General features: G+C 39.7%; 2 protein-coding genes across 2 annotated transcripts; one reads left to right on the plus strand and one right to left on the minus strand.

Annotated features, from left to right (window-relative positions):
* The first annotated feature begins 360 nt into the window (after positions 1–360).
* opn3 (opsin 3) lies at positions 361–8,725 on the plus strand. Its single transcript, XM_088304477.1, has 4 exons — positions 361–785; positions 2,919–3,238; positions 7,359–7,610; positions 8,053–8,725. The coding sequence occupies exons 1-4, from the start codon at positions 467–469 to the stop codon at positions 8,317–8,319; spliced, it is 1,158 nt and encodes a 385-aa protein (XP_088160603.1). The 5' UTR covers positions 361–466; the 3' UTR covers positions 8,320–8,725.
* Positions 8,726–9,181: 456 nt separating this feature from the next.
* kmo (kynurenine 3-monooxygenase) lies at positions 9,182–26,845 on the minus strand. The gene is made up of 15 exons (XM_088304478.1): positions 26,694–26,845; positions 26,249–26,318; positions 26,063–26,160; positions 21,493–21,582; positions 20,913–20,961; positions 17,956–18,043; positions 15,157–15,322; positions 15,019–15,090; positions 12,946–13,067; positions 12,276–12,423; positions 12,139–12,196; positions 11,983–12,065; positions 10,982–11,083; positions 10,835–10,894; positions 9,182–9,465 (listed from the first exon to the last, which is right to left on the minus strand). Exons 1-15 carry the CDS (start codon positions 26,754–26,756, stop codon positions 9,319–9,321), a joined length of 1,416 nt encoding a protein of 471 aa, XP_088160604.1. The 5' UTR covers positions 26,757–26,845; the 3' UTR covers positions 9,182–9,318.
* Between the last annotated feature and the right edge of the window lie 524 nt (positions 26,846–27,369).

Raw genomic sequence — 27,369 nt, forward strand, 5'->3', positions numbered from 1 at the left:
TAAAAAGACAGCAGAAAAATAACTATTCTAGACGACATAGTTATTTACAACCAAAATCATCCCAAGTATGTTTTGTTCCCAGAGTTTTAAAAAAACCAGAACGTTTAATACAATTATTTTTGTTGGCTCTCATAAGACTCTCCAAAAGAAATTGACTCTGCACGGTTAATAACAACAATAGAGAACATTTTCAAAATAACCAAAGACTAATTATTATTTTATTTTTGAAGCTCAAAACGAAAAGAATTCAAATGCGTTTTCACTGTGGTCGGAGATGCATTATCACTTATGTGTGTCATGTGACAGTGGTACATTGACCCAGTTTCTGAGGAGGCGTGCTGTCTTGTGGGTTTCCTCTGAATGAGCAGCGCGCGCTCGCTATCAGGAGCGTGCTCTGTGCAGGACGCGCGCGCCAGCCGCACACCGAAGCCACCACAATGCACGGAACCGCGTTTTTATCCCCGCAATGAATCCTTACAATGAAACGAGAGCCGACGAAACCGCCGAAAATGACCTGTTTGCTTTTGGCACCTACAAACTTCTGGCCTTTGCCATCGGAACCATTGGAGTGTTTGGCTTCGGCAACAACGTTCTTGTTATTCTACTTTACTGCAAATTCAAAAGACTTCGGACGCCGACCAATTTGTTACTCGTCAACATAAGTTTGAGTGATTTGCTGGTTTCTGTCCTCGGAATAAACTTTACATTTGTTTCGTGCGTCAAAGGCGGGTGGATTTGGAGCCAAGCAACATGCGTGTGGGACGGCTTCAGTAACAGTTTATTCGGTAAGATCCTATCCTCAAATACAAAAGTGTCAATTTGTTTCCCAATAATAATATTAATAAATGTAAATTTTATTATTATTAGTAGTAGTAGTATTGGTATTATTATTATTATACATGCAGCCTATTAAATTATTTATTTTAATTAATTTAATAGGCTGCATGTCCTCTTTGGTTTATTATTTCCAGAAATATTGTAGTCTATGTTCATGACATATAAAAAGTTACAAACATAATGGCTGTATGATGCAAGTTGGGTGAAATGAATAAACCTTCCAAATGCACTAAATAAAAACTCCGCCTTTACTTCATGTCTGAGTCAAGCAGTTCCACGTAATTATTTTTTGTTTTGAGCAATACACAAAAAAATGTAAGTCAATGATATGTTAAACTAGCAGAGTGCTACTGCGTCTCCGACTTTGACTTTTTCTTTGTATTCATGTAAAAGAACTGAAGGTCAAAGCCGGAGCTCAGTCTCCGTCATCATGCCCTCCTTCACAAAATGTGTGATGTCAATGGTGTTTAGTCTCCACTATCGAGCCACACTGAAAACGACCTTCAAGATCTTCTTAATAATTCATTAATTGAGTGATGACTGATGAAAGTTACATCTAAAAATGCATCAATATTACTAAATGTTTTGTGCAAAAGTAAAACACTGTTGTTATAAATTACTATGTAGGAATCTACTGCTTCATGCATGGGAATACTTTCGGCACGTTCATCTTGACTCCAGTGTGGCGGTGAAGTGTGAATGAATACACAGGGGTCATCCTGACAAATCCACCCAGACTGTAGGAGTTATAGCCCAAGAGGGAGACTGATGTGTGATGATACTAACCCCATCACCACAACTGTTATTTATTAGCTGAGTCATCTTGTTACCTTCTCGTTTCTTTTTCTTTGCTTTAATTTACATTCACTCTACTGTTTCGAAGGAAGCTGAAATCTACTTGGCTTCATAATTGGAAACACCAACTTGTGTGACTTGTATTATAATTATGGACACGAATGAGAAGTTATGCTCGCAAGGCTGGTTGAAAGTGGATGTCTAATTTCTATTTTTCATCTAATGAATTGTGCTTGTCTTCAATGGAGTGACATTGAAATGTCCTGTAGAATTGGCCCACATTCAGATGAGAGGACAGGCCGGTTTTTCAATGCCGATTTCAATTAGAGAAATAGTAATGCACCCCTTACCCTTTTCAGATGTGATCTATGTAACCATTTATTATTATTGCAATTAACATTATGATTATCATTATGATTATTATTAGTAGTAATACATTTTCTCAAAGAGTCCTGTCAAATCCATCCTTTGCCACAGTCCTAACATTCACATTCATACAGTTAGGAATTTAACATGTTTAATATCGAGATTGTCCTTTGCCTCACACGAAATCATGATCAAATCTTCAAATGTTTATGTTGATATTGTTTTACGAAAAGGTTTAAATGGATTTAATAGCAACATCTCTCAGTATGATGCAGTGCAGTCTTACATTGTCGCATTACGTAATGCATAGAACAAACAATCAAATCAGAGAACTATTACTCTGGTAAAGTCTCACATTTTGGTGGAACTCTATTGGTTTTCATTCGATTCTGCAAGTACATAATGGAGTCTTGATACAGTGTACAGATCCTTGCTGACAGTTGGCACTGAAAATACAAACAAAGCTGGCATCCTTCTTCTGTGTCCTCCACTGTTGTACTCTGTCGACAAATATGACATATACTTGTACCACATCCAAAGTATTACTCAGTGGAGGTTGTTGACTGCCATAAAGGCAAGCCAGGGGAGCTGCAGCAATAATGGCTGTTACGGCTGGACAAACATGCCCATCCTGCTAAAATTTTATGTGGGATGAAGGGCGACTCCCTTCGACGCTTGTGTGTCCATTTATTGACATCGGTTCAGTGGTTCATCCATTCATGAGGAGATTAATGAATTTTGACAGCTTTGACAAAGGTTATATAAATGGGGAAAAAAAGAATCAATTGTAAATACTGATTTATGAAACTGTCCCGAATAGATTGGAGAAGATGATGTCCCTCACAGAAAATGGATGCTGTTTATGCAACAAGATGCTAACCCACATCCTAACTCCTGGTCTGTCTTACTCCCATCGCTAGGCATCGTATCGATCATGACGCTGGCAGCGCTGGCTTATGAGCGCTACATCCGGGTAGTCCACGCCCAGGTGGTGGACTTTCCCTGGGCGTGGCGAGCCATTGGCCACATCTGGCTTTACTCACTGGCTTGGACTGGGGCTCCTTTGCTGGGCTGGAACCGCTACACACTGGAGATCCACCAGTTGGGTTGCTCCTTGGACTGGGCATCGAAGGACCCTAATGATGCTTCATTCATCCTTCTCTTCCTCCTGGCTTGTTTCTTCGTTCCTGTTGGGATCATGATTTACTGCTATGGAAACATCCTCTACACAGTAAAAATGGTGAGACACTTAAATGGGATTTTTTTTATTAATCTGATGTGATACTACAACATTAATTATGAATGAAAAAAAATGGGGTCGGGAAGGGCTCATTAAAATTCTTGTAAGGGGACGACAAAAATGAACTGACTTTCCAAGGTAAAACTAAATAATTAGATGAATGGGCACAATTACGTGCCGTACGAGTAGTCTGTATTATCACAGGTGGCCGATTTACAAAATTTTGCCAGTCCAACGTTTGTCATCCGTCAGCAGTCTGAGCTACTGTCCGTCAGAGTCGGTCCTTCATTTTTTTCAAGCCGAACCTAACGGTAATCATCAGTCGGTCAATCTGTCAGTCCGGTTATCGTCACTACCTTAGTCCTCAGAAAAAATAAACACTTCATAGTCCAAAAGTTGTGATGACAGCTGGCTATAGTTCACAGCATTAAACAAAAACAAAGAAAAAAATCCCTCAAAACTTTCTAGAAGGGTGGCTGACGAAGAACCAGTTACATTTTGGTGAGGATCTGATTAAAGATAAAATTTCACCCTTTAGGTCACGATGACAATACACATTTCTTCACCATCCTCCATGACACAGTAAGTAGTCTGCTAACCAATAAAACTGACTCTCTATGAATTTTAGTTTTAAATTCAAGCCTTGACAGAGGTCTGTGCTCTGTGCAGCGACCTTCTTGGGAGATTTGGTCATTGAAGCATTGCTGAAAGAAAACTTTTTGCAATCACTCTGGAGCATATGAGGTAGTTTGCAGCTATTGTATCCTACAATTTTCTACTCAAGTGTTTCACCTGCATTTGAAATTTGCTGATATAAATGCGGTTGGCAAGGTTATTTCCACACAATTAAAAAATGAAAACATGCAAGTCTACTTAGAAAGACGACAATGGTTCTAATAATTGATTGATCATCGATTAGGAATTGTCTTGATTGTGTGGGATTATTAACTGTGTCTTCAAGAAACTGTGTCAAAATTGACAGCTCTACTTGGCTACGATCACAAGAGTATCGAACGTATTAATCACTCTTTTTAATCAATCAAAGAAATTTGATCCAATGCTACAAATCTTTGTTGAGGAGTTGCTCTATTATGTGCTAATGAACTGTGTTCCTAATGAAAAATACAAAATTTTAATAATAAATATATGTGCTGGCTATGGAACACACACACTGCGGACTTTTTATATAATGAAAAGGAGCTGCGACCTTCACTGACAGACTTGAGTTTCCCTTTCTTTCCCAGCTCTATCATCAGAAGAATTTGAGCCTGCTAGGTTTACTTCGTCTGTCGCCTGGTAATAAAAGGGACAAGTGTGTGGGCTGTGATGATTACAATTAAATAGGCTACTTGTGTTAAGCTTGAGAATTCCTCCAAAAGCACATGGCAGATTTTGGATAGAATTGTCTGTTGTGTGGGTATGTAGCAAATCTGCTTAAGCATGACAGTGGTGAAACATCTGTCACCTGCAGCAATTGTGGAGGTGGAGGCTGTTAGATATCTCCTAAAAAAAAAAACACAAGAATTTGTATAGGTGACAGCTACAACAACTCCCAGCTCTGAGCTCCCAGGCTGTCTGTCAAGCCCTTGAAGCTCTCAGATGCATGAATGGAGCTCATGACAAGTCACATAGCAATTGGGAAAGGTTCGAGGAGAATCTTCAAATATCTTCCGAGCACAGAGTATTTTTGGTGCCAAGAAAAAAATCTCACTACAGATGGATAAGATTTCAGTATGAACTCACAAGCAAAAAGTGTCCATAGAAAATTTAAAAAAAAGAAAGAAAAACACAGCTTTCACACTTGGTATTCATTTTAACAGTATCATTTTATTTCCTTTTATTTATTCATGTCTTTTAAAAAATATGTTTTTTTATTCCACAATCAAAACAGACATACGTTTTATCATTTGTATAAAATGCACATTCTAATTAGTACAAACTAGATGGGGTGGGGGGAAGAGCATAAATTATGCATCATTAAGAATTTGGCTGCAATGTAGAATGACACTAATATTGTCAGACGTGTGGACAAACGCTGTTGATGAATTCCAACGCAACTCAGGGTACAGCCAGTTTTGCAGATTTTATGAGGGGGAAAAAAGCACACTCGTGTGAATAAATACAAATAAAAAGCAATGTGACAAAAGATTGACACGCAAAGTGAACAAATAACAACCAACTCACTAAAGGTGGCCGTGTCGTGGAAGGAAAGCTACTTTACTAAAATACGGATGCAAGGCAAAAATCAACAAAAATCAGAGTTGTACTTTCTGGAAATGAATGGAAGATGATCCTGCAACCGTCACCCAAATGCTGGTTCTGAGCTAGATCAGCAAGTGCGTCCCACCAGAAACTATGTATTCGCCGAAGGTGAAGATGGACCGCGGTGATGGGGAACACTGGCGGATGATAGCCACAAGCACTCTTAAAAGGCAACATTCCTGTGGTTGAGCTGTCGCACAAGTATCCATCCTCCACTCAGGGGAACTAGGACGACCAGTGACTGGCATTGATGGCAGAGGCAGCTCCGGGTCCTAATTAACCTGCTTGGTCAGGCCATTGGACTGGGATGGCATTTGGAAGAGAGCCTTGCTGTGGAAAGCCTTCCAAACCTGGGATAAAAAAAATGAAGACCCCAAGTCAGAAGGCATGCCATGGATCCGGAAGATGTAATTGACGAGTAGGTTTGCTGTTTCCAGGGGAAAAGGCAACGTCAAAAGAGCAATAAAATGAGCCATCTTGGAAAAATGGTCAACTCAGAGCACAAGTGTTTTGGTTTTGGAAATTGGAAGACTGAATGAGAAGGCATGATGAAGTTCAGCACAATATGGGGCCATCAGCAGGACGCAATGGCTAATGCGTGCCGAAGAAACTCAAGAGGACTGTGAGAGGACTGAGAAACACTGAGCAGGCTAGGACAAACTCCCAAATTACCTTGGTAACACCAGGACAATGGAGAAGGATGAACACTGCAACACCTCAGACCTCAATTCCTGAGAAACAAAGACTTGTCCGGACATCCCCACGGGAGACTCATGTCTTTCAAGGCATTGGATATCTTCTTCTCTACCTTTCACTCAGTCCACTGTCACAATGGCCTCTGTGGTGATATTTTTGACTGATGTGACCATTGTCAATGGTTCTTGCTTGCAACTACAATGCCGGATAAATCGCCGATAGAAACTGACGAATGCCAGGAACCTATGAAGGGCTTCCTTGATTTAGGAAAAGGGCATTCAACCACAGCCAAGAGTGGAGCCATGGCAGAATACAAGAATAAATAATACACTAGACTGAAATTCCTACACAAGGCGAGGTAAAAATCGATAAAAGAAGTTCACAGAAGTGCTTACTGGAAATAGCCAGAAGACGAAAAGTACTACTGGCTGGTACTGGGAGAATATGGGAATAAGCACAAGGGTAAACACAATTATATTACAATAGTGACAAACACCAATATACACAACAATCTTCCTTATGTATATCCTGCGACTACATGTCCTGCTCTTGATGACAGCCGGCAGTTGAGATGCGAGAGAAACAACTACAGAAAAAGAACCAGCAGAGGGCGACAAAAATCAGGATTGTGACGCTCATTGCTCGAATGTAAAGGAGTAAAAAGAGTAATTACAAAACTAGTGATTATAAAATCAAAATGTGATGCCATTAAAGTTGAACCGTTACAAGACTATATAAATAGTTATATTATAAAAATGAAGTTGTAATATGAACATGTCAAATTTCGGCCAAGTGCAGCATGGATCACTGCATCCATTTTTGACCAGAGATGTATGTGCGCCATATTTCAAGGAAATGAGAGGAGCCGCTTTCGGTTGACTGTCAATGGAGAAGGCTGCGTTCTTTTTTTTATACATGCCAGCTTGTTTGCATCTGCGAAATTACCAACACCAAGTCTAACTCGCCTCTCTGCAGATTTAGACAGCGTGCCGTGGTGAATTTGAGCCGGTCATGAAAATAGAGCCACTCAATTTTATATGCTATATTGTACCATTTTTGTGGACTGGTGAAAGAAGCCAGCTGCCATCACAAGTACAAGGAGATAAGTGAAATTTCCATCGAGAAATTAACTGAGTCTTTGCCTTTGATTTGTTTTCATTAGCTGCGCTCCATCCAGGATCTTCAGACGGTCCAGATCATCAAGATCCTGCGATACGAGAAGAAGGTTGCCGCAATGTTTCTTCTCATGATCTCCTGTTTCCTGGTATGCTGGACGCCCTACGCTGTTGTGTCTATGATGGTGGCTTTTGGCAGGAAGAGCATGGTCTCGCCCACTGTGGCCATCATCCCCTCTTTCTTTGCCAAGTCCAGCACTGCCTACAACCCCCTCATCTATGTATTCATGAGCATAAAGGTTGGTAATCATGTATTCGTGATTTTTTTTTTAATTTGTCTCTGTGTGTGTGGGGGCAATTTTGTATTCTGGAACGAGAGACCCCAAATGGTGTAGCGTCATCCTAATTTAATCCTTGGGTCAGATATGCCTTGCGAGAGATGTGCTACTGCGCCTCCTGATTATTTTCCCTTTCTTCTTTTGAGTTTACCGAAGTAGAGCAAATGAATGTCTTTTCATCAAAAGGGGTATTTTTTTTTCTCCACTTGTGATTGAGGCAGAAAACAGGGCACAGCAGATGTTTTAAGTAAACAGGCACAATGGTATGTGGGTGGGAAATTGTCACTTTCATTTGTTATCCTAAGAGAGATGTCTGGTGTGCTTGGCATACAAATGAGGGGGTGAATGTCATTGTCACATTAAGCACCAGACACTCCTCTCTTTCCTCCTACTTGCCTCGCAGTTCCGGCGCTGTTTGCTGCAGCTGCTGTGCTCAAGGTTGTCCTGGCTGCAGCACAGCTTCAAAGAGCGGCCCCTGGCTCCGGTCGAGCGCCCCATCAGGCCTATCGTTGTTTCAAGTTCATGCGGCAGCAGAAAAAGACCCAAAAAGAGGGTGACCTTCAGCTCCTCCTCCATCGTGTTCATCATTACCAGTGATGATTTCCACCGCTTCGATGTGACACCCCCTGCAGAGTCCTCCGCTAATGTAATTCAAGTGAGGCCTCTGTGACCCCCTAAGACTACAGTTTTCATCCTGTGCGGCAGAATGCTTTCTGACCGGGCATCCAATTCCAAGTCAAAATCAACATAATCTTCAGTCGGGCTTTTCAACAATCTTCACCATGTGCAAGTTCAGCATATCTCCATGTTGCTTTCTACACCTGACAGGGTTTAAAAGTATGGTAGTCTTACTCATGCGTGGTGCTTTAACATATATGCTGTAAAAACACATTTACATATTTTTGGGCATATTTTAACTAACTATAGGCCTTGATCAAGTAGTGACTAAGTTGGTTGATATCCAAAAGCATTTGAATATAAATAAGATGAGCCTTTACTTTCAGTCATACGAGTGGGTACGACACTATTAAGCTGTGTAAATTAATTCAATAAAGAGATAATATTTTTGACTACCACCTGACTCCCATTCTTTCAGTCTTATCAATCAAAATCGAGCTCTCGAGTGTGAAAAGGGCTGTCACTGTTGAAAATGGCTGAATTATACAATATGTACCGTATGAGGAGGACTGTGAACTAGATAAGAGAAGAATTGGACCTCAAAGTGTCTGCGGTTCCTTACATAACCTCCTGGGTTGAATGCTGTGAAAAGGTTGATGAATTGATTTCCAAGGCTATTTGAAAGCCTCTTAGTTGTGGGCATATGAATTGTTTTTGTGCCGATGTGAGCTGCAGCCATTGAATTTTTTTCCACCTGCGTTTATATTCATAGCGTATCTGATCAATCAGCACGTCGCAAAAGAGATGTTGTGGTATTTGATTGATGATTTGATATATATATATGTTTAAATATTCAATTCATCTAATCCTACAATGTGGATTGCTGGGCGCTAATCAATGCCACTTTCACGTAATGAAATACAATAATGAATTTAATTGAGCATGATTTATGACATTATGTCTTCCAGAACGATATTTAATTCCTTCCATTTCATCACTGTGAGTGAGGTTCGAATTCTCGCAGTCAGACATGAGAGCTGATGCCAAGTATTTAGGAGGTCCCAAATGCTGCAAGCTTGTTCCACATTTTCTCAGTGGGGATGCTGAGCTTCTTGATGCATGTGGGATTTTTAATCAGCAGCAATGAGCCTCCCAACATTGCTCCTGTAGCAGCAAAACACAGGCCACGATTTATCACCTGTGAAAGAAATCAATTATTAAAAATATTAGCAGTACAATATTTACATTTTGAATGCCATTAAATCCATTTAATGGAAATGGTGTGATACCTTTTGACTATTCCTGAATTTTACATTTCCAATCCAATAAAGATTTAGTTTGCAGACAGTTACTTAACATATTTATTTATTTATTTTTAACTAAGGTGTGGATGGCAGGGAGCAGGTGGTGATGGGGATGTTTACAGGGCCGCTCCACCAGAAAGTTTTCCCATTCTTCCCCTCCGAATAATGCCCCGTACACGTCACTACAAACAGCAAACACCAATGAAAAATATATAGTTATATGAATACCACTTTCAAATAATCCAAACAAACTATTACTGTCTCTGTAAAAACTGATTCTGATAGCTAACACTTTGACAATTGAGTGTTTTTAGGAATCGCAATACCCCTTAGATAACGCAGTGTAGCCACACTGGACTGTGGATTCGGGTTATTTTGCTCCATCGCAACACTTAAGTCATTGACTCCTTTTCCCACATCCCTACGAGATCAAACAGTTTACAAAAAGGCGGATATATCCCTACTCCATCTATTGGCTTACAATCCATCAGTAAGGGTGAGCTCAAACAGTTCACAAAGTGTTTCCTGTGCTGATTGCCAAGATGTTTGAAGAAATGAATAAAAATACTCAAATACACACACACTCTTCCCATCTCAAGGTGTTGATATAAAATACTGAATTTCCTTAAAGAGTGTCGTGTATCATCTTCAACACCGCATATCCTGTTCATGTGTTCAATTGTATTTATTTACTCAATTACGTGACCCATGTTGCTATGTGTGCCAGTCGGGAGCACAACAGAATGGGAGGGGGGAAAAAAGCATTGGCAGAGGATGATGTTTGTCTTTATTGTTTACAGGCATTTTCACAGTCCAAACACAGCCACAGTTTTGTTCTTAGCTTAATTCAGTGACGTGCAGCTACACACCAGAGGTGAACCAGGGTGCGGTGTACTCAACACAAATGTACTACGTGGCAGAATTTCATTTTATTTATTTTTACAATAAAGGTAATCAAAGCTGCTGAGGTTCCCATTCCTTATACTCCCTGAGCCACACCCACGCACGAGGGCAACTCTGCCAAGCCCATGTGACTCTAAAAATGGTTCCAACTAGAGTGCAGCTAGATAGGAGGGAAAGGTCACAGCGACATAACGGCCTTGCTCAAGTCACCTATGTGATTATTTGTGCCTAATCGAGCACGTCCATTTGACGTGAAACACTTATTTTTGTCACTTTAAGTGTCACTACGACGCTTAATTGAGGTGCAGAGTCTATTAGCGGGTGCCATAACATGAGGATATATGGAGTTCGGGGACTTACTTTGTCTTGCCAGTGCCAGCGATTCACAGCTTCATGGTACCGTGTTCTTGTGAATGTCACCTGATTGCGTTAAGGAATATGGATTATTTGGTTTTGAATGGAAAATGCACGTAAAATTGCAACCGATTCTGTATATTTTGTACTTGCCATCGTGTAAAGTGGGATGACTGTCTTTGGCATAAAGAAGTGGAGGATGTTATCAACATGCTTTCGGAAAAGGAACCATTTGGAGTTGACATGCGCTCGCATCTGCAAACCAAACAGCAAGCGGGTTTGTAAATAAATACCGCAGCGAAAGCATATTAAATTTCCAAGTTATTTGAATGAATCAGATTATTAAGGTACGATATATTGTCATTTTTCAAAAATCTGACTCCATAAATTTTGAACGAGCGGATCAAAATTGTATAAAATGAGATAAGGCTTATTTCAGTTTTTAATTCTCATTGATGTTTGGTCTCCTTAATATTTTGTGCCCATCAAGTTCATAATATTCGAGACAGTTGCTATCATTATTACGCTTCTCATCTGAATTTTACATCATTTGCAGTCTTCCTATCAGATATGCATTGCATGAATTAGCATACAGAGTCATCGCATTCATTACCGTACTTCTGATCCAATTTAGCAACATCTGCTGTTTACTCAGATGAAAACAGAATATTATAATACACAATGTATTTCATAAAAGAAGTTACTTTGTAATAAATCTTGATAGTGACTACATATTTTGATACATACTGTAGTTTTACATACATACATATATATATATATATATATATATATATATAATATAATGCTTCAAAATGCAACATACAGAGTTCAAGACTTGATTATGAAAAGCCTAATGAATTTTGTTTTAATTTTAAGAAACCAGGGGTTATTCGGTATCATACGGCAACTCACGGAGGTGTTGATTGCTCTATTATTAAGTAGTGCCAGCGGGGATACGCTCCACAGGCTGCCTGGGATCCTTGGCAGTATCAGTGGTGTCAATAAATATCTGACTATTCTTACACCTCTCTTCATCCAGTCACAACCCCTATTCACCATTTGACAAGGTCATGTTTTAACACCTCTTAAGTTGCTATTCTGTTGCATTTTAAAGGACGAGATCACACTGAACACATGAAATGAACATGTCTTACTTCGATGTAATTATACATGGCCAGATCTGCGATAGCATGGTCATCCGGAACCCGTACTCGGGAATACTCAGGCAGTACAGAACCTGTGTACAAAGCAGAAGTAAAACACTTTTTGGGGACTGATCAAAAACCACTGTCCAAATCACATGCACTTACTGAAATCTTCATTGAACTGCTCCATTATTTCATCAAAGACAATGCAATCCTCAAACCCCTGCGAAACATAAATGGATGAACAAATCCATATTTGTATTTCTTTGCTTATATTTGTTAATTCCCTTGGTGTTACTTACAGCGTTCATCCCCTGTCCGTAGAAAGGCACCACTGCATGCGCGGCGTCGCCCATAATGACGCATTTGTCTCCAATGTGATATGGGGAGCACTTGATAGACACCATGGCCTGGGCTGGCAATCGAAAATAATCTCTTTTGAGAGCATCGCTGGGAAACATAAATGTGAAAAAAATATTATTGGACTCGTGTTATTTATTTACTCGTTTTGTTTGGACAGCTCCATTCTTGTTAACAATGCACACATGGGTTGTACAGTACTTGCTTTTTACTGCATCGTCATTCCATCTGAGTAAGCTGAAGCAAGAGTTTGTGGAGTTAAAGGGGAACTAAATCACACATTCAGTTGTATGCTGCCCATGCGCCAAATGAAGTCAAGGACTTAGAGAAAGCCTGGAGCCTTGATGGAGCTCATGCTTACGTGCTCTCCGTCTGTCAGCCACAACAAATGCTTCAACTTCAATTAAAAGCGGCTAGCACAAAGACATGTAAGAGTCAGACTTCAATTTCACACTTGACAGACTTAGTTTGTCTGGATGGAGTTGATGAGATGGAAATATTCTGAGGATGACATGGCTTGGTCGGATGGGAAGACAAGCAAAGGAGGATGAAATGGTAAAGTCAGGGAGGAAAGAGTGAGCAAAGGGTGAAGGTGAAGAGCAAGTCGCTTACACTCCTATTAATGGTATGGCGTCGGGAAAGTATTTTCGGAAGAACTCAATGACTTCGTCTCCTGTGGTGATCTTCTCAAATTCTTCAAAGGGCATGAAGAGAGTGCAAGTAAAAGTCTTGTCCTATAAAGAATAAAGGAGATTCATAAGGATTACAGATATTTTCATTCAGGGAGAGGCATTATGAGATGATTCTCATTCAGGAGAGAATACTAAACTCTCTTTTATCCAGTATGGCTGCATCGATACTGACGAAACGCATGAAACAACCCAAATGCACAGATGTCAAAAATTGCAAATAACTCATTCACTGCCATTGACGGATATAGACGTCAAAAACTGCATTCTTTTCACCTGGCCTACTAGTGATTGAGTTAAATAACATAGATGCGACACAGAGACATTCCAAAAGTGAAAATTGATACAAAACTATTTCAAATATTAAGTTATATTATACTATATGGTAGGAGTCACTGATGGTGTAGTGGTACAACCGCCTGAGTTATGTGCGGGTCTTGTACATTTCATAGATGCTCCTTTTATACCCTATCATGAGAGTCACTTGACGTCTATTCTTTATTATTATTATTATTTTCATTAAAAAAATAACAACTTAATCAGTTCAAACATAACAATGCTGTCTTTGTAGTTTAATCTATTGAATATTTAGGTTCAAAAGGAAACACAATCATTCTGTTTTTATTCACATTTTACATGGGGTTTGTAGATTCAGAGTGATGGTTAGTTGTATTTTTAAACCATTATTTCGACTACCCTTGTGAGGAGAAGCAGTACAGATAATGGATGGATGGCTGTATTATTTCAACTTTATTTGTTTTTATGGTGTTCAATCAAACTATGTGAAGTTGGTTAGTACCACAAAACAGCTTGCGGATCGCTGTAGTGTCGAAAAAATATCTCATTGACGTCATTGATTAATCAACCTGGACTCAACTTTTATCACATTAAATTTGACTACAAAATGTATTTAGTCGATCAACCCCTATTGCGCATACATTTAACAGTGTTAAGTAAATACATTGTGGTAAATTAACACCCCTAATCCACAAACCACAGAAAATGTATTTGCACTTTACTGTTTGGCTGTAATTCTTTCCCCCGCCAAGGAAGAAGTGTTAAAAAAAAACTGTTAAAAAAATGAAAAATAATTTTTTTTTTTCATCGCCTAGTCGTCAGCACTCGATTGAGTGACATTTTAGTCTCACAGTATTTACATTCCTAAATTGTAGTCACAGTCCTGATTCGGCCTAAAATTCAGCTCTGAAAAACAGCAATACTGGCAGTACTAATTAGCAGTACATGACACTTAAAATTCAACTCCGTTCTTTCTGGAATCAGATGATGAAACACGAAATGGAAAGGAAGTACTGAAGTGCCTCATCATTTGCATAAATTCACACCACATCCTGTATATTTTGTTGTAAGGTAAAACACATGGCTCTGATCCATGTACTGTAACTGCAAATTGAATTAGTCAGTTTGAATTTGATAATCGCACCCAGTCTAAGTAATGGCTGCCGTTTTCACAGTTTTTGCATTTTTTGCCATCAGTGAAGTTCTTCCCTGTCAGGACTGACTGTCTCTGTAAGCATGTATCCACAAAGACGTTCTAGGTGCTAAGGACAGTGAGTGACAGCGCAGATGCACTTTTTAGTCTGCTGCTTTAACCTTGTCTCCCTCGAGATAGTAAAGGAGCAGTTTCTGACACAGCCATGCAGAAAAATCATTTCAGGATTACAAAGGACTGGAGAGACAGAGAAAGGTTTTAATGGGAGGGGTGGGGGGTGGGGGCTGAGATATAACATGTAGGATAACACTGTTGTGTAAAAAGTAGGTTAAACCACAAAGTGCCTGACATTTTGTAAGATAACGTTCCCTCTTATTAAGTCCATAATGGCAAATGATGTTATTCAACCAGTGCATCATAAAGGGTCAATCATCACTTGAAGGTTTCTGAACTGATTATCCTGATTATGTGTATGCAAATAATGTCATGTAATAATATTTTTAATCATACATCCACACCAAGGAGAAGAACACAAATCCCACTTACCAAATTGGGGAGCGCAATCATCATGAAAGTGTTCCGGGGCCAAATATGGAGATAATTGGCCTTCATGGCAAACTGCGGATGGACATGAATACATTTGAGTCTGAAAAGTTTGATGATTGCACTGGAAGCACAACTGACCTCTCCATTCACAGGCGGCATGGTGAGCTCCATGTAGCCATGGGGGATGTAAGTCTGACTGTAGTTAAAGCGGCTTTGACGGAGGAATTGCTTGCGTACAGCTGAAAAGGCACCATCACAACCCACAATGAGGTCTGCTTCTATCTGCTTTCTGGATCCGTCCGGCCTGAAAAGCACACGAAACCGTGGAAACCCTCACACACAGATGCACATCAGTCACTTCATTATGTACACCTGTATCATCTAATGAGATTCAATGCAAGACTCTAACAATCTATCTAAATCTAATCCAGATGAGACTGCTTCGTTTAAATTGCCACATATCCCAGTATGATACAATGCAGCTCCACTGAAACCCCAATAGTATAAATTAATAGCTCAAATGTATTCATTAATACTTTCATAGAAGCAGATGTTTTCATCGAGCTCTTGTGTTGGACCTCATTAGCATGTGTAAGGTGCCAATGGTGCGCAGTGAAAAAGTATTTGCCGCTGTCTTAATTTCAGATTTATTTATTTTTGTCTGTAAATGTATCATACTTAAATAGTTTAAATCTGTGATTATTAGAGTGTGGTATCTCTTTAATGCAGTGGTTGGCAAACTATAATCTGGAGACCGTTTGTGGCCTGTAGCCTGTTTTTTAGTGGCCCACGCCAAACAGTTTACTGGCATTAACATCAAATGTAGCCAGAGTCCTTTGCCGGCATTTTAATACAATGGTGCTTTGAGATAAACGATTACAGTCATTTGATTCGTGAGCACACTTGTAACTCAAAACATTCACATTTCAAATAATTTTTCCCCCGGGAAATGAATGGAAATTACATTCATCTGTTCCTGTCTCCTCAGAAAAATAAATAAATAAATAAATAAATGTAACATTTTGTACTTTATAAAAACAAAAATATTACATATTACAACATATTTTAACACATGTAAAGAATTAAACAGTTTGTTCACTATTGTAAATGATTTCATGTGTTTTAATTTGTGTTCCAATTACCCGCTAATTGATATGACACCATATGGAAAGCGCTTAGTTACAGCTCCAGCTGTTGTGAAATGCGCTACATAAATAACATTTTATTGTATTGTAATGTATTGTAATTCAATATGATGCAACTACTCGTGTGCCTGCCTCGGCCACAGAGAGGCAGTATGATAGAGTCATGCAGACACAAATGAAGTACACGACTGGAACTCAGTAAGATGCACTAATATTAATAATTTTTTCAGAGGATAAAGAATATATGCCTGTAACAAGAAGTATTGATTGATTGATTGATATTTCACATACAGACATAATTGGGCAATATCTTATCAGCACATCTAATAGGTGAGAGAAATGCATTTCAAGCATTCAATCAATTCCAATAAAAGCCGTTCGTTTTTCCTTTTGCATGTAAAAACTGTAAAGGCAACAGCAGCGCAATGACACTATCCTATAATTTTTTACTCATATCTTTAAAGGTCTGTAAGTCAGGTCATTGAGATCTTAAGGTACCACTGTATACTTTATGTTGTATACAAAAGCAATATTAACTCATTCTTCTCATAGATTTAGCCACATTGATCGATTCTTTTCAAGATGTTAACTAAATCAAAGGTATTGAATGCCAAAGTGGCTCTTGCTTCCTTACATTTTTCAGTATGAAGCCCTTGAAAGAAAAAGCTTGGAGACCCCTGCTCTTGCAGTGGTACACAACATGAGCAGTGTCAAAGTGCAAGTCAGTTGTATTTAACTTTTTAGGACAACACATTTGCATTTGATCTTGAGGAATTACTTGTTTTTAACCATTTATTTAAGTACATGTACATTATACATGCAGTACAAACTGTTTCAATGAATCATTTATGTGTTTTGCCACACCACGAATTGTATAATAGATTTACAAATAGTAATTATCTTATCGTTGTGTAGGCAAGCTGTTTCTCAACATTTCAAATATCACTGTGTAGAAAATTGTGAAAATGCACTTTATTTCTAATCAATTAAGAAGATGAACATTGAGGATGTCATGGTTTCCTTCAATGGTAAAAGCAGAGTATATACGGTAATAAAAAGATTATATTTAGAGTTCAGTGATAAAGGCATCATTTTTATATACAAAGAAGTCATTTGTAACTATTTCATCTACTTCCAATGATCCATTATCATATCCTATCATGCCATCATGGAGGGAAAGAGGCTCTTGTATATGGAATTATACAAGCTGAAGACAACAAATTAGCTTTCACTGTTGAGGATGTAAAGTGAGCCCAGTGTGGCTAGATGTGAGAGGTGTGTGATTTTTATAATGCACTTTACACATTTGCTTCAGTGTAGAACCTGATCAAAATGCATTCACTCATGACTCATTCAACTGACTACATTATTGGCCACCAGACATTAAATCAACAAATAAAAATGAGCCCACAACAGGATGTAGAAGGATGAATTAAATTCTTTGAATCAATTAGATGTGTTGCCCTCCGGTGTTGTGTTCACTGCAATTCCCTTGAGTAAAAAGACCTTGTGGTGTTTGACTGTTAATTAGGTTGTAAATTGTGTTTTGCATTTATCTCCAAAACAAGCAATTAGAAGGTTGCTAAAAGTCAAACGGTTCAAAACCTGCTGAATGATTACCACACTCTCGATAGTAAACATGCAAGGCCACATGCAGAAACACAAAGCATGATCAATAAAACCAGAGTTACAACAAAGAAGCCAAATGAGCATAATATATTATGCATGGAAGTATTGCGTGCCTCTGGTCATGTGTGTGTACCCACCTGTGTTCAGTGATATAAAAAGTTACCTGATAAAGGTCATTAGCCCTGATTCAGCACTCCAGTCCTGTAGTTTGTGGTCAAAGTTCAACTTGGTGTTTGCATAGGTCTCAGCCTCTGTTGGAGTAAAATGTTTTGTTTTTTTGTTTGTTTGCATGGCATAACTGTTGCATGTGATTTTATTCTATCCGTCCAACTCTGGGAGCATTTTTATATGACCTAAAATGTTTTGGGACATTCTCCTGCAGAAAAGGAATTTCACCCAAGCTGATTCCTTTTAAGCTCGTAAAAAAAAAACACACACACACATAGCACACAGCAGTATACTTCCAGTGGATTTGTTAATGTGCAAACTATGTGTGTCTGACGTGCTCCTCTGCAGCACGGGAGCGCCGCAGGGAACTGTTCTGGCTCCCTTCCTGTTCACTCTCTACACCACGGACTACAAATACAATTCCACAACCTGTCACCTGCAGAAGTTTTCTGATGACTCTGCGATTGTCGGCCTCATCACTGACGGTGACGATCGGGAGTACAGAGGGGTTACGCAGGGGTTCGTGGACTGGTGTCAGCAAAACCGCCTCCAAATCAACGCTGGGAAATCCAAAGAGCTGGTGGTGGATTTCCGCAAGCGTCGGCACTCTCCACCTGCACCAGTGAATATCCAGGGAACAGACGTTGAGAGGGTCTCAACTTACAAGTACCTGGGTGTTCATCTGAACAATAAACTGGACTGGAGCGACAACACAAACGCTCTCTATAGGAAGGGTCAGAGCAGACTCTTCCGACTCAGGAGGCTGAGGTCATTTGGCGCTCGGGGAACACTCCTCAGGAACTTCTATGACTCGCTGGTTTCATCAGTCATCTTCTATGGAGTGGTCTCCTGGGCAGGAGGCATCTCGGGCGGGGACAAAAAGAGACTGGACAAACTAGTGAGGAGGGCCAGCTCTGTCCTGGGCTGCTCCCTGGACTCTGTGGACTCAGTGGGGGGCAGGAGGATGACGGCAAAACTGTCATCAATGCTGGACAACCCAGCCCACCCACTCAATGGCATTCTGAGAACACTCCACAGCTCCTTCAGTGATAGACTGTTACACCCTCGCTGTACCAAAGAGAGATTTCGCCGCTCCTTCCTGCCGACTGCTGTCAGAGTTATTAACAAGAACATTGGGTCAGGCCTACAAACGGGAGGGCATTAGTGCAATTGTGCAGTCCTAGGATGCAATATATACTACTACTGTACTTTCAGCCAATGGTGTACTTAAATATTGACCAATGATGTATTTTGTTTACCATTACAGTATTCTTATAACAGTACTTCTATCACTGCAGTATTTCGACCATTGCAGGACGTTCACTATTACAGTACTTTTATCATTGCAGTATTTTTCTATCGTTGGAGTACTTTTACTACTACAGTACTTTTACCATTGCAGTATATTTTATCATTGCAGTACTTTTTACCATTACAGTACTTTTATCATTGCAGTATTTTCTATCATTGTAGTACTTTTCTATCATTTCAGTACTCTTACCATTACAGTACTTTTATCATTGCAATATTTTTATCATTGCAGTATTTTCAATCATTCAGTAGTTTTTATCATTACAGCGTTTCCCCCTCTGTATAATGGACAGGCATTAGGAGTGTTTCCTTACACTAGATACGTTTATACTGTGTATATTTGCATGCTTTTTCTGAATGTCTGCTGCTAATGTTATACATTAACGGCTACATTACGCCGCCGACTCTGTGTGATCTATATCTTTGTTGCTGTAACACCTCAAATTTCCCCATTGTGGGACTAATAAAGGACATCTTTATCTTTATCTTTATTGGTTTAGACATGTTTGTTTCCTTTGCAGGAGTCTGATTTATCCTGATCAGTTCAAGTTTAATTAAAAGACAAACCCATGTTGCCACACATTATCTCACAGCGGAAACCAAGGCACGACATTCATAAAATGAATACATTAATAAAAAGCCTGTCAAGTTTAAAGGCCCAAATAAATACCGTATTTTCCATGCGGCTAATACAACAGTGCGGCTTTTCTGTCGATTTTTCTTTCACCGGTAGGGGCGCTCTGAAGTTCAGAAAATACGCTAAATAAATCCTTTTAGATTGTTTAAATTTTTTTCCCTTGGGTCAGTTTTGTTTTAATCAGCAAAGTAGTTGCTGTGTTGAAAGGCACTGTTTTAAGAATCAGTTCTTTATGTGCATTCACAGTAAAAAAAATGTTCTGTACATGCAATAAACACATTTTTTTTCAATATAGAAAACTGCGGTTTATAGCCTGGTGCGGCTTGTATATAATGTTTTTGTTTTCCCCGAAAAAGAGTTGCTGCGGCTTATATGTGGGTGCTTCTTATAGTCTGGAAAATACAGTATATACAGCATGCTGATAGCTGTAAAAGAGTCATACCAAACCAAATCACCCAATAACAAGCCTTAAAAGTACGGTTCTGTACATTTTGTTATAGGTATGAATTATTCTTCTGTAAACTATAGCATACTGGGCGGCTGGTTGACTGGTTAGCGTAGCTGCCTAAGAGTACAGAGGTTGTGGATTCAAATCCAGGCTACAGTGTTCCTGTGTTGGGTTTGCATGTTGACTGTGTGAACATTCTCTGGTGCATTTTTCGTAGGTATGAATGTGAATGGCTGTTTGCGGCCCATGATTAGCTGGCAACCAATTCAGTGTGTACCCACCTCTCACCCAAAGTCTGCTGGACTAACTGCGACAATTGTGAGGAGAGGCGGTATAGAGAATGGATGGTTGTAGCATCCGGAATAATGTCAAAAGTTTAATCAACCACTATACAAGATGTTTCACAAGGGGTTCACAAATTTTGTTTAATTCCACTTTGAAATTAAAGCGCTACCTTATATTGGTCATTTGGACTGCAGTCTTGTCACATTTCTCTGCTCAGTTCATGCATTGAGTTATTCTGGCAGAACCACGGAAAGGCAGATGATGGTCTTACCTGTTAGCAGCTCTTTGTTCAGATTGGCTCGGTCTACTGAGAGGATGTACTGAAGTGAAAAAAAAAGTCTCATTATTGTGAAATTCTGCAGCTACAGCTCCACAAATAGGCAGCATACTGTTAACTGGAAATAGAAAAACAGATGCCTCTGGGCTCCACATATTAATGATCATTTCAATATATTTGTCCTCAGTGACATAGAAAATTTTAGAAAGACAAGTGAAATGTAATTATTTTAAATTCTGAACAAGTATAACGATGGCAGAGTGGAGTAAACATGCTTATCTTGGTACATGTACAAAATTAAATTTTTGATCTTCAAACTGTCGCAGTTCATGAATTCAGTGGTAACAATCAACAATGGATACCACACAGCGAATGAGGCTTGTGTGATTAACCCAGCAGTATTTGATTAATTTAATAATACACAAATGAATATGCAAACATCAGCATCATCAATTTGATTAGCGTGTTGTGAATATAGACCGCAGGATAAATGATTTGCCTCAAGATTCTCTATATTTGAAGAAAATGTGTCAAAGCAGAACCCGGATGAAAAGAGTAAAATGTAAAGGCTCACCTGGCCCTTTTTGCCATATGGAATTGGAGATTGCACACCATTTAGTGAATGGATCATTCTTGCATGCATGGGAATTCCCTGGGAGACAATCTAAAAGACAAAGCAACACATGTCAACAAACATACACACAAAGATAACCAAACTAAACATAAAATGAATTTTATATCATTTTTTTCATTTACAAAACTATTCAAAGCTGTCTGGCCCTGTGTGAAAAAGTACTTGCCCGCTGTTAAAATCAGGAAATAAAACCTGTTTGACAAAATAAAGTTGGCCAAAAGACAAAAAAAAAATGTCTGCATCAAAATGCCATGGTCCAAAGAAAGTCAAGGACAGATGAGAAATAAAGTAACTGACTGTCTGTCTGTCTGAAAGGGGGTTAGAAAGCCATTCGAAAAGCATTAGGACTCTTGCAAATCGTGGCGAGAGGCATTATCTGCAAATGGATTTTGTAGAGCCACAAACATGAAACAGTGATGAACAACCACCTTACAAACAACACAAAGAACACAGTCACGATTCATTTAGGAGGTAACAAATGAACCTCGGACAACATCTAAAAAACTGCAAGCCTACCTCACTTCAGTTAAGGTCAGTGTTTATGACTAAACAATTAGGTGTCAGGGCTAAAATGACATCCATGACAAGAGTTCCAAGGTGGAAACCACAGTTGACCAAAATGAAAAAAGACTCCGCTTATTTTTTTAGCAAAAAACAAACAAACAAATAAAATCAGCTAAATGATTTCCAAGAATTTGGGGAGAATTTATGGACTGATGAAACAAAGCAGTTCTGCAAAATAACATTATATCAGCACTTAAACACGATGGTGATTGTGTAATGGTCAGGGGGTGCTTTGCTTCTTCAGGACTTGGATATGGACAACTCGCTGTGGTTGATGCAACCATGAATTCTGCTCTCGAAAACAAAATCTTGATGGAGAATATTCTGCCATGAATTTGTGACCTCGAGCTGAATCACACTCTGGTTCTATAGCAAGACAACGATGCAAAACACAGTAAGTCAACTTCTAAATGGCTTTGAAGTTGTCAAAGCCTAAACATGAATCTGGCTGAAATGCTATAACCTTAAAAACACTGTTTATACTCAAAAGCCCTCCTGTGTTGCTTTGTTAAAACAATTCTGCAAAGAGGAGCGGGGCAAAATATATCTCACTGCCAGTAATGTAAAATGCAATTATTAGGTTTAAAGGGCATGCATTTTTATCAGACAGCACCACGTAGCTTTGAATATATATATATATTTTTCCCTGAAATAAATGGAATCTTCCTGTTGCAGTGCCAATGATGCGTTAGCAATATTAACATGCTGCTGGCAGTAGATGTAACATAGCAGAGGTCTTTAGAAGCTATTTAATATCTTCATGTATCTGATGTTGATACCTCAGTTGTTTCAAGACATTCCTGAATTTATTCTTCCAAAAATTCTATAAAATCAATTGACTTCATGCATGACAACACTCAGCATTTCTGGTAGAAACAGCATATAGCATAACAGTTTCCATTGTCAATATGTTACAAGTTAATAGGAGGTCATCAGACTGAGATATAACCTCTGTCGTGAAATCTGTAATAACCAGGTTATTACACATTGTAGCCTACAACTTGTATCCATCCATCCATCCATCTTCTGTACCGCTTCTCCTCACTAGGGTCGCGGGGGGTGCTGGAGCCTATCCCAGCTATCTTCGGGCAGTAGGCGGGGGACACCTTGAACTGGTTGCCAGCCAATTGCAGAGCACACAGAGATGAGCAACCATCCGCGCTCACACTCATACTTAGGGGCAATTTAGAGTATTCAATCGGCCTGCCATGCATGTTTTTGGAATGTGGGAGGAAACCGGAGTACCCGGAGGAAACCCACGCAGGCACGGGGAGAACATGCAAACTCCAACACAGGATGGCCGGAGCCGGGATCGAACCCACGCCCGATGCTGTCTCTCACTGTGAGGCCATCGTGATAACCAGTCGGCCACCGTGCCGCCCCTACAACTTGTAGATTGTTAGAATAATATTTGGAGGTTATTATACATTTGCCATGACGCAACTTTATTTCAATACATGGTGCACATATCATGTTGCAAATTAGTGGAGTGGACTATGCTTGAGTGTTTACAGTCAGAGTGGAGGTACAGGAGGACATCTCTACTGCAGAGAGGTGTCTGCAATTGGCAGGGCGGTGGCACTTCTTCAGAAGTGAGGATGAAGTAAACAACATCGTGAAGAGCCCTGATAAGTTGGCATCGAAGTAAACAACATCGTGAAGAGCCCTGATAAGTTGGCATCGAAGTCTGAAGCAAGCAACTGGGTCCTGATAAAGGATGTTGACGTCAAAGTCAGCTGCGACCCATGGCGACACGCCAATGATAAACCGGACCAAACCAGCTTTTGAGAAGACGAACTGTACCACCCTGTAATCTGATTTCTTGAAGTGTAATCTGATTCCCCGATGTTATAAAAGGGAATGTGTGAAAAGCATCGAGGAACAGGGGGGAGATAAAGTTGTCAAATAAACTTTGTTAACCTTTCTGTCTCCGCAAGAGCTGTTTGTTCTCTCCTTTCAGCTATGAACCCTATATGTCAATTTGGCGAACCTGACTCAAAAGTTAAGTTTCCGTACTTTTTGAGGTTGAAACGACCATGTTTTTACATTTCAGAGACGGGGTAATAGCTCCTCCATCCAACACTGCGATGTGCTGCTATGTTCAGGATCGACTACATTTGGAATTTTAACACATTTTTAGCTATTTTTGTGACCGGCGTAAATGCAGCTTGTTGGTCGGCCGCCGGCATAACTGTGCATCATGGGTGGGTCAGACTGGTGATGATGATTTTGAGGACAAGCGCAGCCCGGCGGATCTGTGAGTGGGCATGCTGCGCCACAGTGGGACCGTTTGCCTCTAATTAAAGTCAACGTGAAAATCAGCGGCTCCACTCATTCCCTTTATATGTGGTGCAACTGACAGTCTCAATGGGGACATCTCTGTGCAGACAATGTGTAATCGCAGCGATCCATGCATGAATGGAGCATTGTGACTGTTCTCGCCATAATATGGCAACAGACAAGGTTAATAGGTGTACAAAAGGAGCTGGTTTAAACCACTGGCAACTTTAATATGACCGCGGAGCTCGGTATCTGTCTGCCTGTGACCAGATCAACCAGCTACGTCAGAATTTAGCCATGGTCTGACTCTGACGAGGCCTAACTTTAGACCGACTTTTACCACATTGTCACTTGAGTGGGCGTAAGGCACAACCTCACTGTACAGGAATGGCCAGTCTGGCGGAGACCTGTCTACTAAATTGGCAAACAGGAGCAGCAAGGCCTACACTTGTACGAAAATCATTTGCGCCCCGCCGGCATATGCGCGGTCTACAAAAATAGCCCTTTGTGTTTCCATGCCAACCAGAAGTAAAAATGCTACTCCACCTTGCTCGGAACACAGTGCGGAATTATTGAGTCCATTAATCGATTAATCAATTCTTAACCAATGACCAATAGGCATGGGAGTGTGTCTGTGTGAAAAAGCAGATTAAAACATGTATAATCTAAATTGTATTAATTGTATAAGATAAGCAGCACAGTGGGAAAGTGTGCATATCTAAAGCTTATCTACAGTGCCTCACAATCAGGGGCAGAACTACGGGGTGTCCAGAGGGGTGGCTTTTGGACATGTGTTATTTTTCTGCCATTTTAATGTAATATTCGTAGACCCCTTGATACTCGTTCACAAGTTTTTAGATGAACTGTATATTTAAATCATAAATGTACAATTGAGCTGAACTCAAACTTCAAAATAATCAATTATTAGTAAAGAATATTCAATTCTTACAGTCAATGTCAATCAAAATATTTTTTTTCACACCATAGCACGCAAAGAACATCGCAGAGAAATCATTATCATCATTGTGTTTATCATACATGGTTTCACTCATAAACCTATCTTGCACACAGACTCATAACACAAGCAGGAACAAACATATAAGGAAAAAAGCAGCATTTAGAATTCTGAAGAATTAAGAGACTTTCGTGTCATTGTGCTTTTTAAATCTGATTTCAATGAATGAGCCATCGGTCGCAAGACGCAAAATGATGTTGACTATCAGTGACAATTGATCACTCTGATTGGCTGTTAGCTTGTGAATCAGTGCAAGAGATAGAAGTACACTATGAGAAAAGCCATTTCAAACAAAATACCTGTCACTCAGGTATTGTGTCACCCTGGCCACCCCACTGAAAACGTTCTGGCTACGCCCCTGCTCACAATAAAGAGGTGATCAAATCTCAGTTCAAGGCCTCTTGTGTGGAGTTTGCATTTTCTCCCATGCTTCCATAGTATTGTCGTCCCACATTTAAAAAAACATGCTCTAGGGTTAATAAACTGTCAGTAGGTGTGAATATGAGTGTGATGGTTGGTTGTCTACCTGTATAGGAATATTCAATTACCTTTACAAAAGGTCAATTGATTCCAATAAAATAACTGCCATGCTAATGTCTCTGCATAACAGTTCTACATGTCCTACAATAGCAATCAATTGTGTCAACAAACCTTCTCCTCCATTCCGACATGCTTGAGTGACTGACGGCCTCTGTGAGATAAAGCCAGGTTGATACTTCTCCCCTTTACGTATTTTGCTTGCCGGATATCTGGACAAAAGTTCAGAGAATTAATTCATTTGTCATAGTAGCAGATGAAGTATTGATCTATGTGTCAAGGGAGATTCAATTATCATACCATCTCGAGTTTCAAACACATGCACATCAAAACCTCTTTTGGCGAAGAAACAGGCATTCAGTGCACCAACCTGAATAAAAAGATGGGTGTTGTCAACACTGGCAGACTGCCAAAAATGAAATGGAAATTATTCGTTGGCTTTTATACAACTCGTGCATGCTTATTCAGCTTTCATGTTGCATTTGTTTCTCAGGAACACTATAAATGTTCCTGGTTCAATTTGAACCAGGTATTGTTTGAATTCTTTCATTTCATTGCAAACATATAAAATAAAAAACTGTCATTACATAAGTTCACACCTATTAATCTGCAGATACTTTTACTTGAAGAGGGTGAATTTGACCCACAAAGTACCAAGAGTGTTGAAGCACTGTGTGACAAAAATTGCTCTGGTCGAAAAGAAGCTCAAGAAAAACAATGGGTATTTACTTTCACTTTGTCTTACCAATCCACCTCCCGCCACTGCCACGGCTTTTTTCTTCTTCGGACTCTCACTTGATGTCTCCATTCTTGCTCAGGTGGTCTCTCACTCAGTCAGGACGTTTCGTCCGCTGACTGTCCTCTTCTGAGTGACTGAGCTGAGCATAGGGTAAATTTTTAAAAGAGGAGGAGCTAAGTAAATGACATTAATGTTAGCCTTTTAAAAGTAAACACACATGTTAACTCTGCTTGCCCAACTTTAGTTTGCTCTTTGTACTTTAACCTAATTGGAATTTGGGGGGGGGGGGCATTGAGACTGTGCTTATTTGATATGAAGCAGCAAACAGAGGTGCTTTTTGTGGGTTTGAAAATGCGGGACTGCCCGTGTACCGTACTTGTTTGCTATCATAATTATTCTCTGGATATTCAGAGGTTTCCTCAGACTAACGTTAGTACAGTTTAATCATGAGACTGTGCTTATTTGATATGAAGCCACAAACAGAGGTGCTTTTTGTGGGTTTGAAAATGCGGGACTGCACGTGTACCGTACTTGTTTGCTATCATAATTATTCTCTGGATATTCAGAGGTTTCCTCAGACTAACTTTAGTACAGTTTAATCATTAGACTGTGCTTATTTGATATGAAGCCACAAACAGAGGTGCTTTTTGTGGGTTTGAAAATGCGGGACTGCACGTGTACC

The sequence above is a fragment of the Idiotropiscis lumnitzeri genome, chromosome 9 (assembly GCF_059441095.1).
Source record: "Idiotropiscis lumnitzeri isolate Australia: NSW breed Sydney's pygmy pipehorse chromosome 9, RoL_Ilum_1.0, whole genome shotgun sequence".
Classification (NCBI taxonomy): domain Eukaryota; kingdom Metazoa; phylum Chordata; class Actinopteri; order Syngnathiformes; family Syngnathidae; genus Idiotropiscis; species Idiotropiscis lumnitzeri.

Coding starts and splice junctions, on each gene's coding strand:
- opn3 (XM_088304477.1), top strand. CDS start 467: ATGAATCCTTACAATGAAACGAGAGCCGACGAAACCGCCGAAAATGAC. Junction 3,239..7,358: donor TCCTCTACACAGTAAAAATG/GTGAGACACTTA, acceptor TGTTTTCATTAG/CTGCGCTCCATCCAGGATCT. Junction 7,611..8,052: donor ATGTATTCATGAGCATAAAG/GTTGGTAATCAT, acceptor CTTGCCTCGCAG/TTCCGGCGCTGTTTGCTGCA.
- kmo (XM_088304478.1), bottom strand. CDS start 26,756: ATGGAGACATCAAGTGAGAGTCCGAAGAAGAAAAAAGCCGTGGCAGTG. Junction 15,091..15,156: donor TGCCGCCTGTGAATGGAGAG/GTCAGTTGTGCT, acceptor GTCCATCCGCAG/TTTGCCATGAAGGCCAATTA. Junction 10,895..10,981: donor TCATCCCACTTTACACGATG/GCAAGTACAAAA, acceptor TAACGCAATCAG/GTGACATTCACAAGAACACG.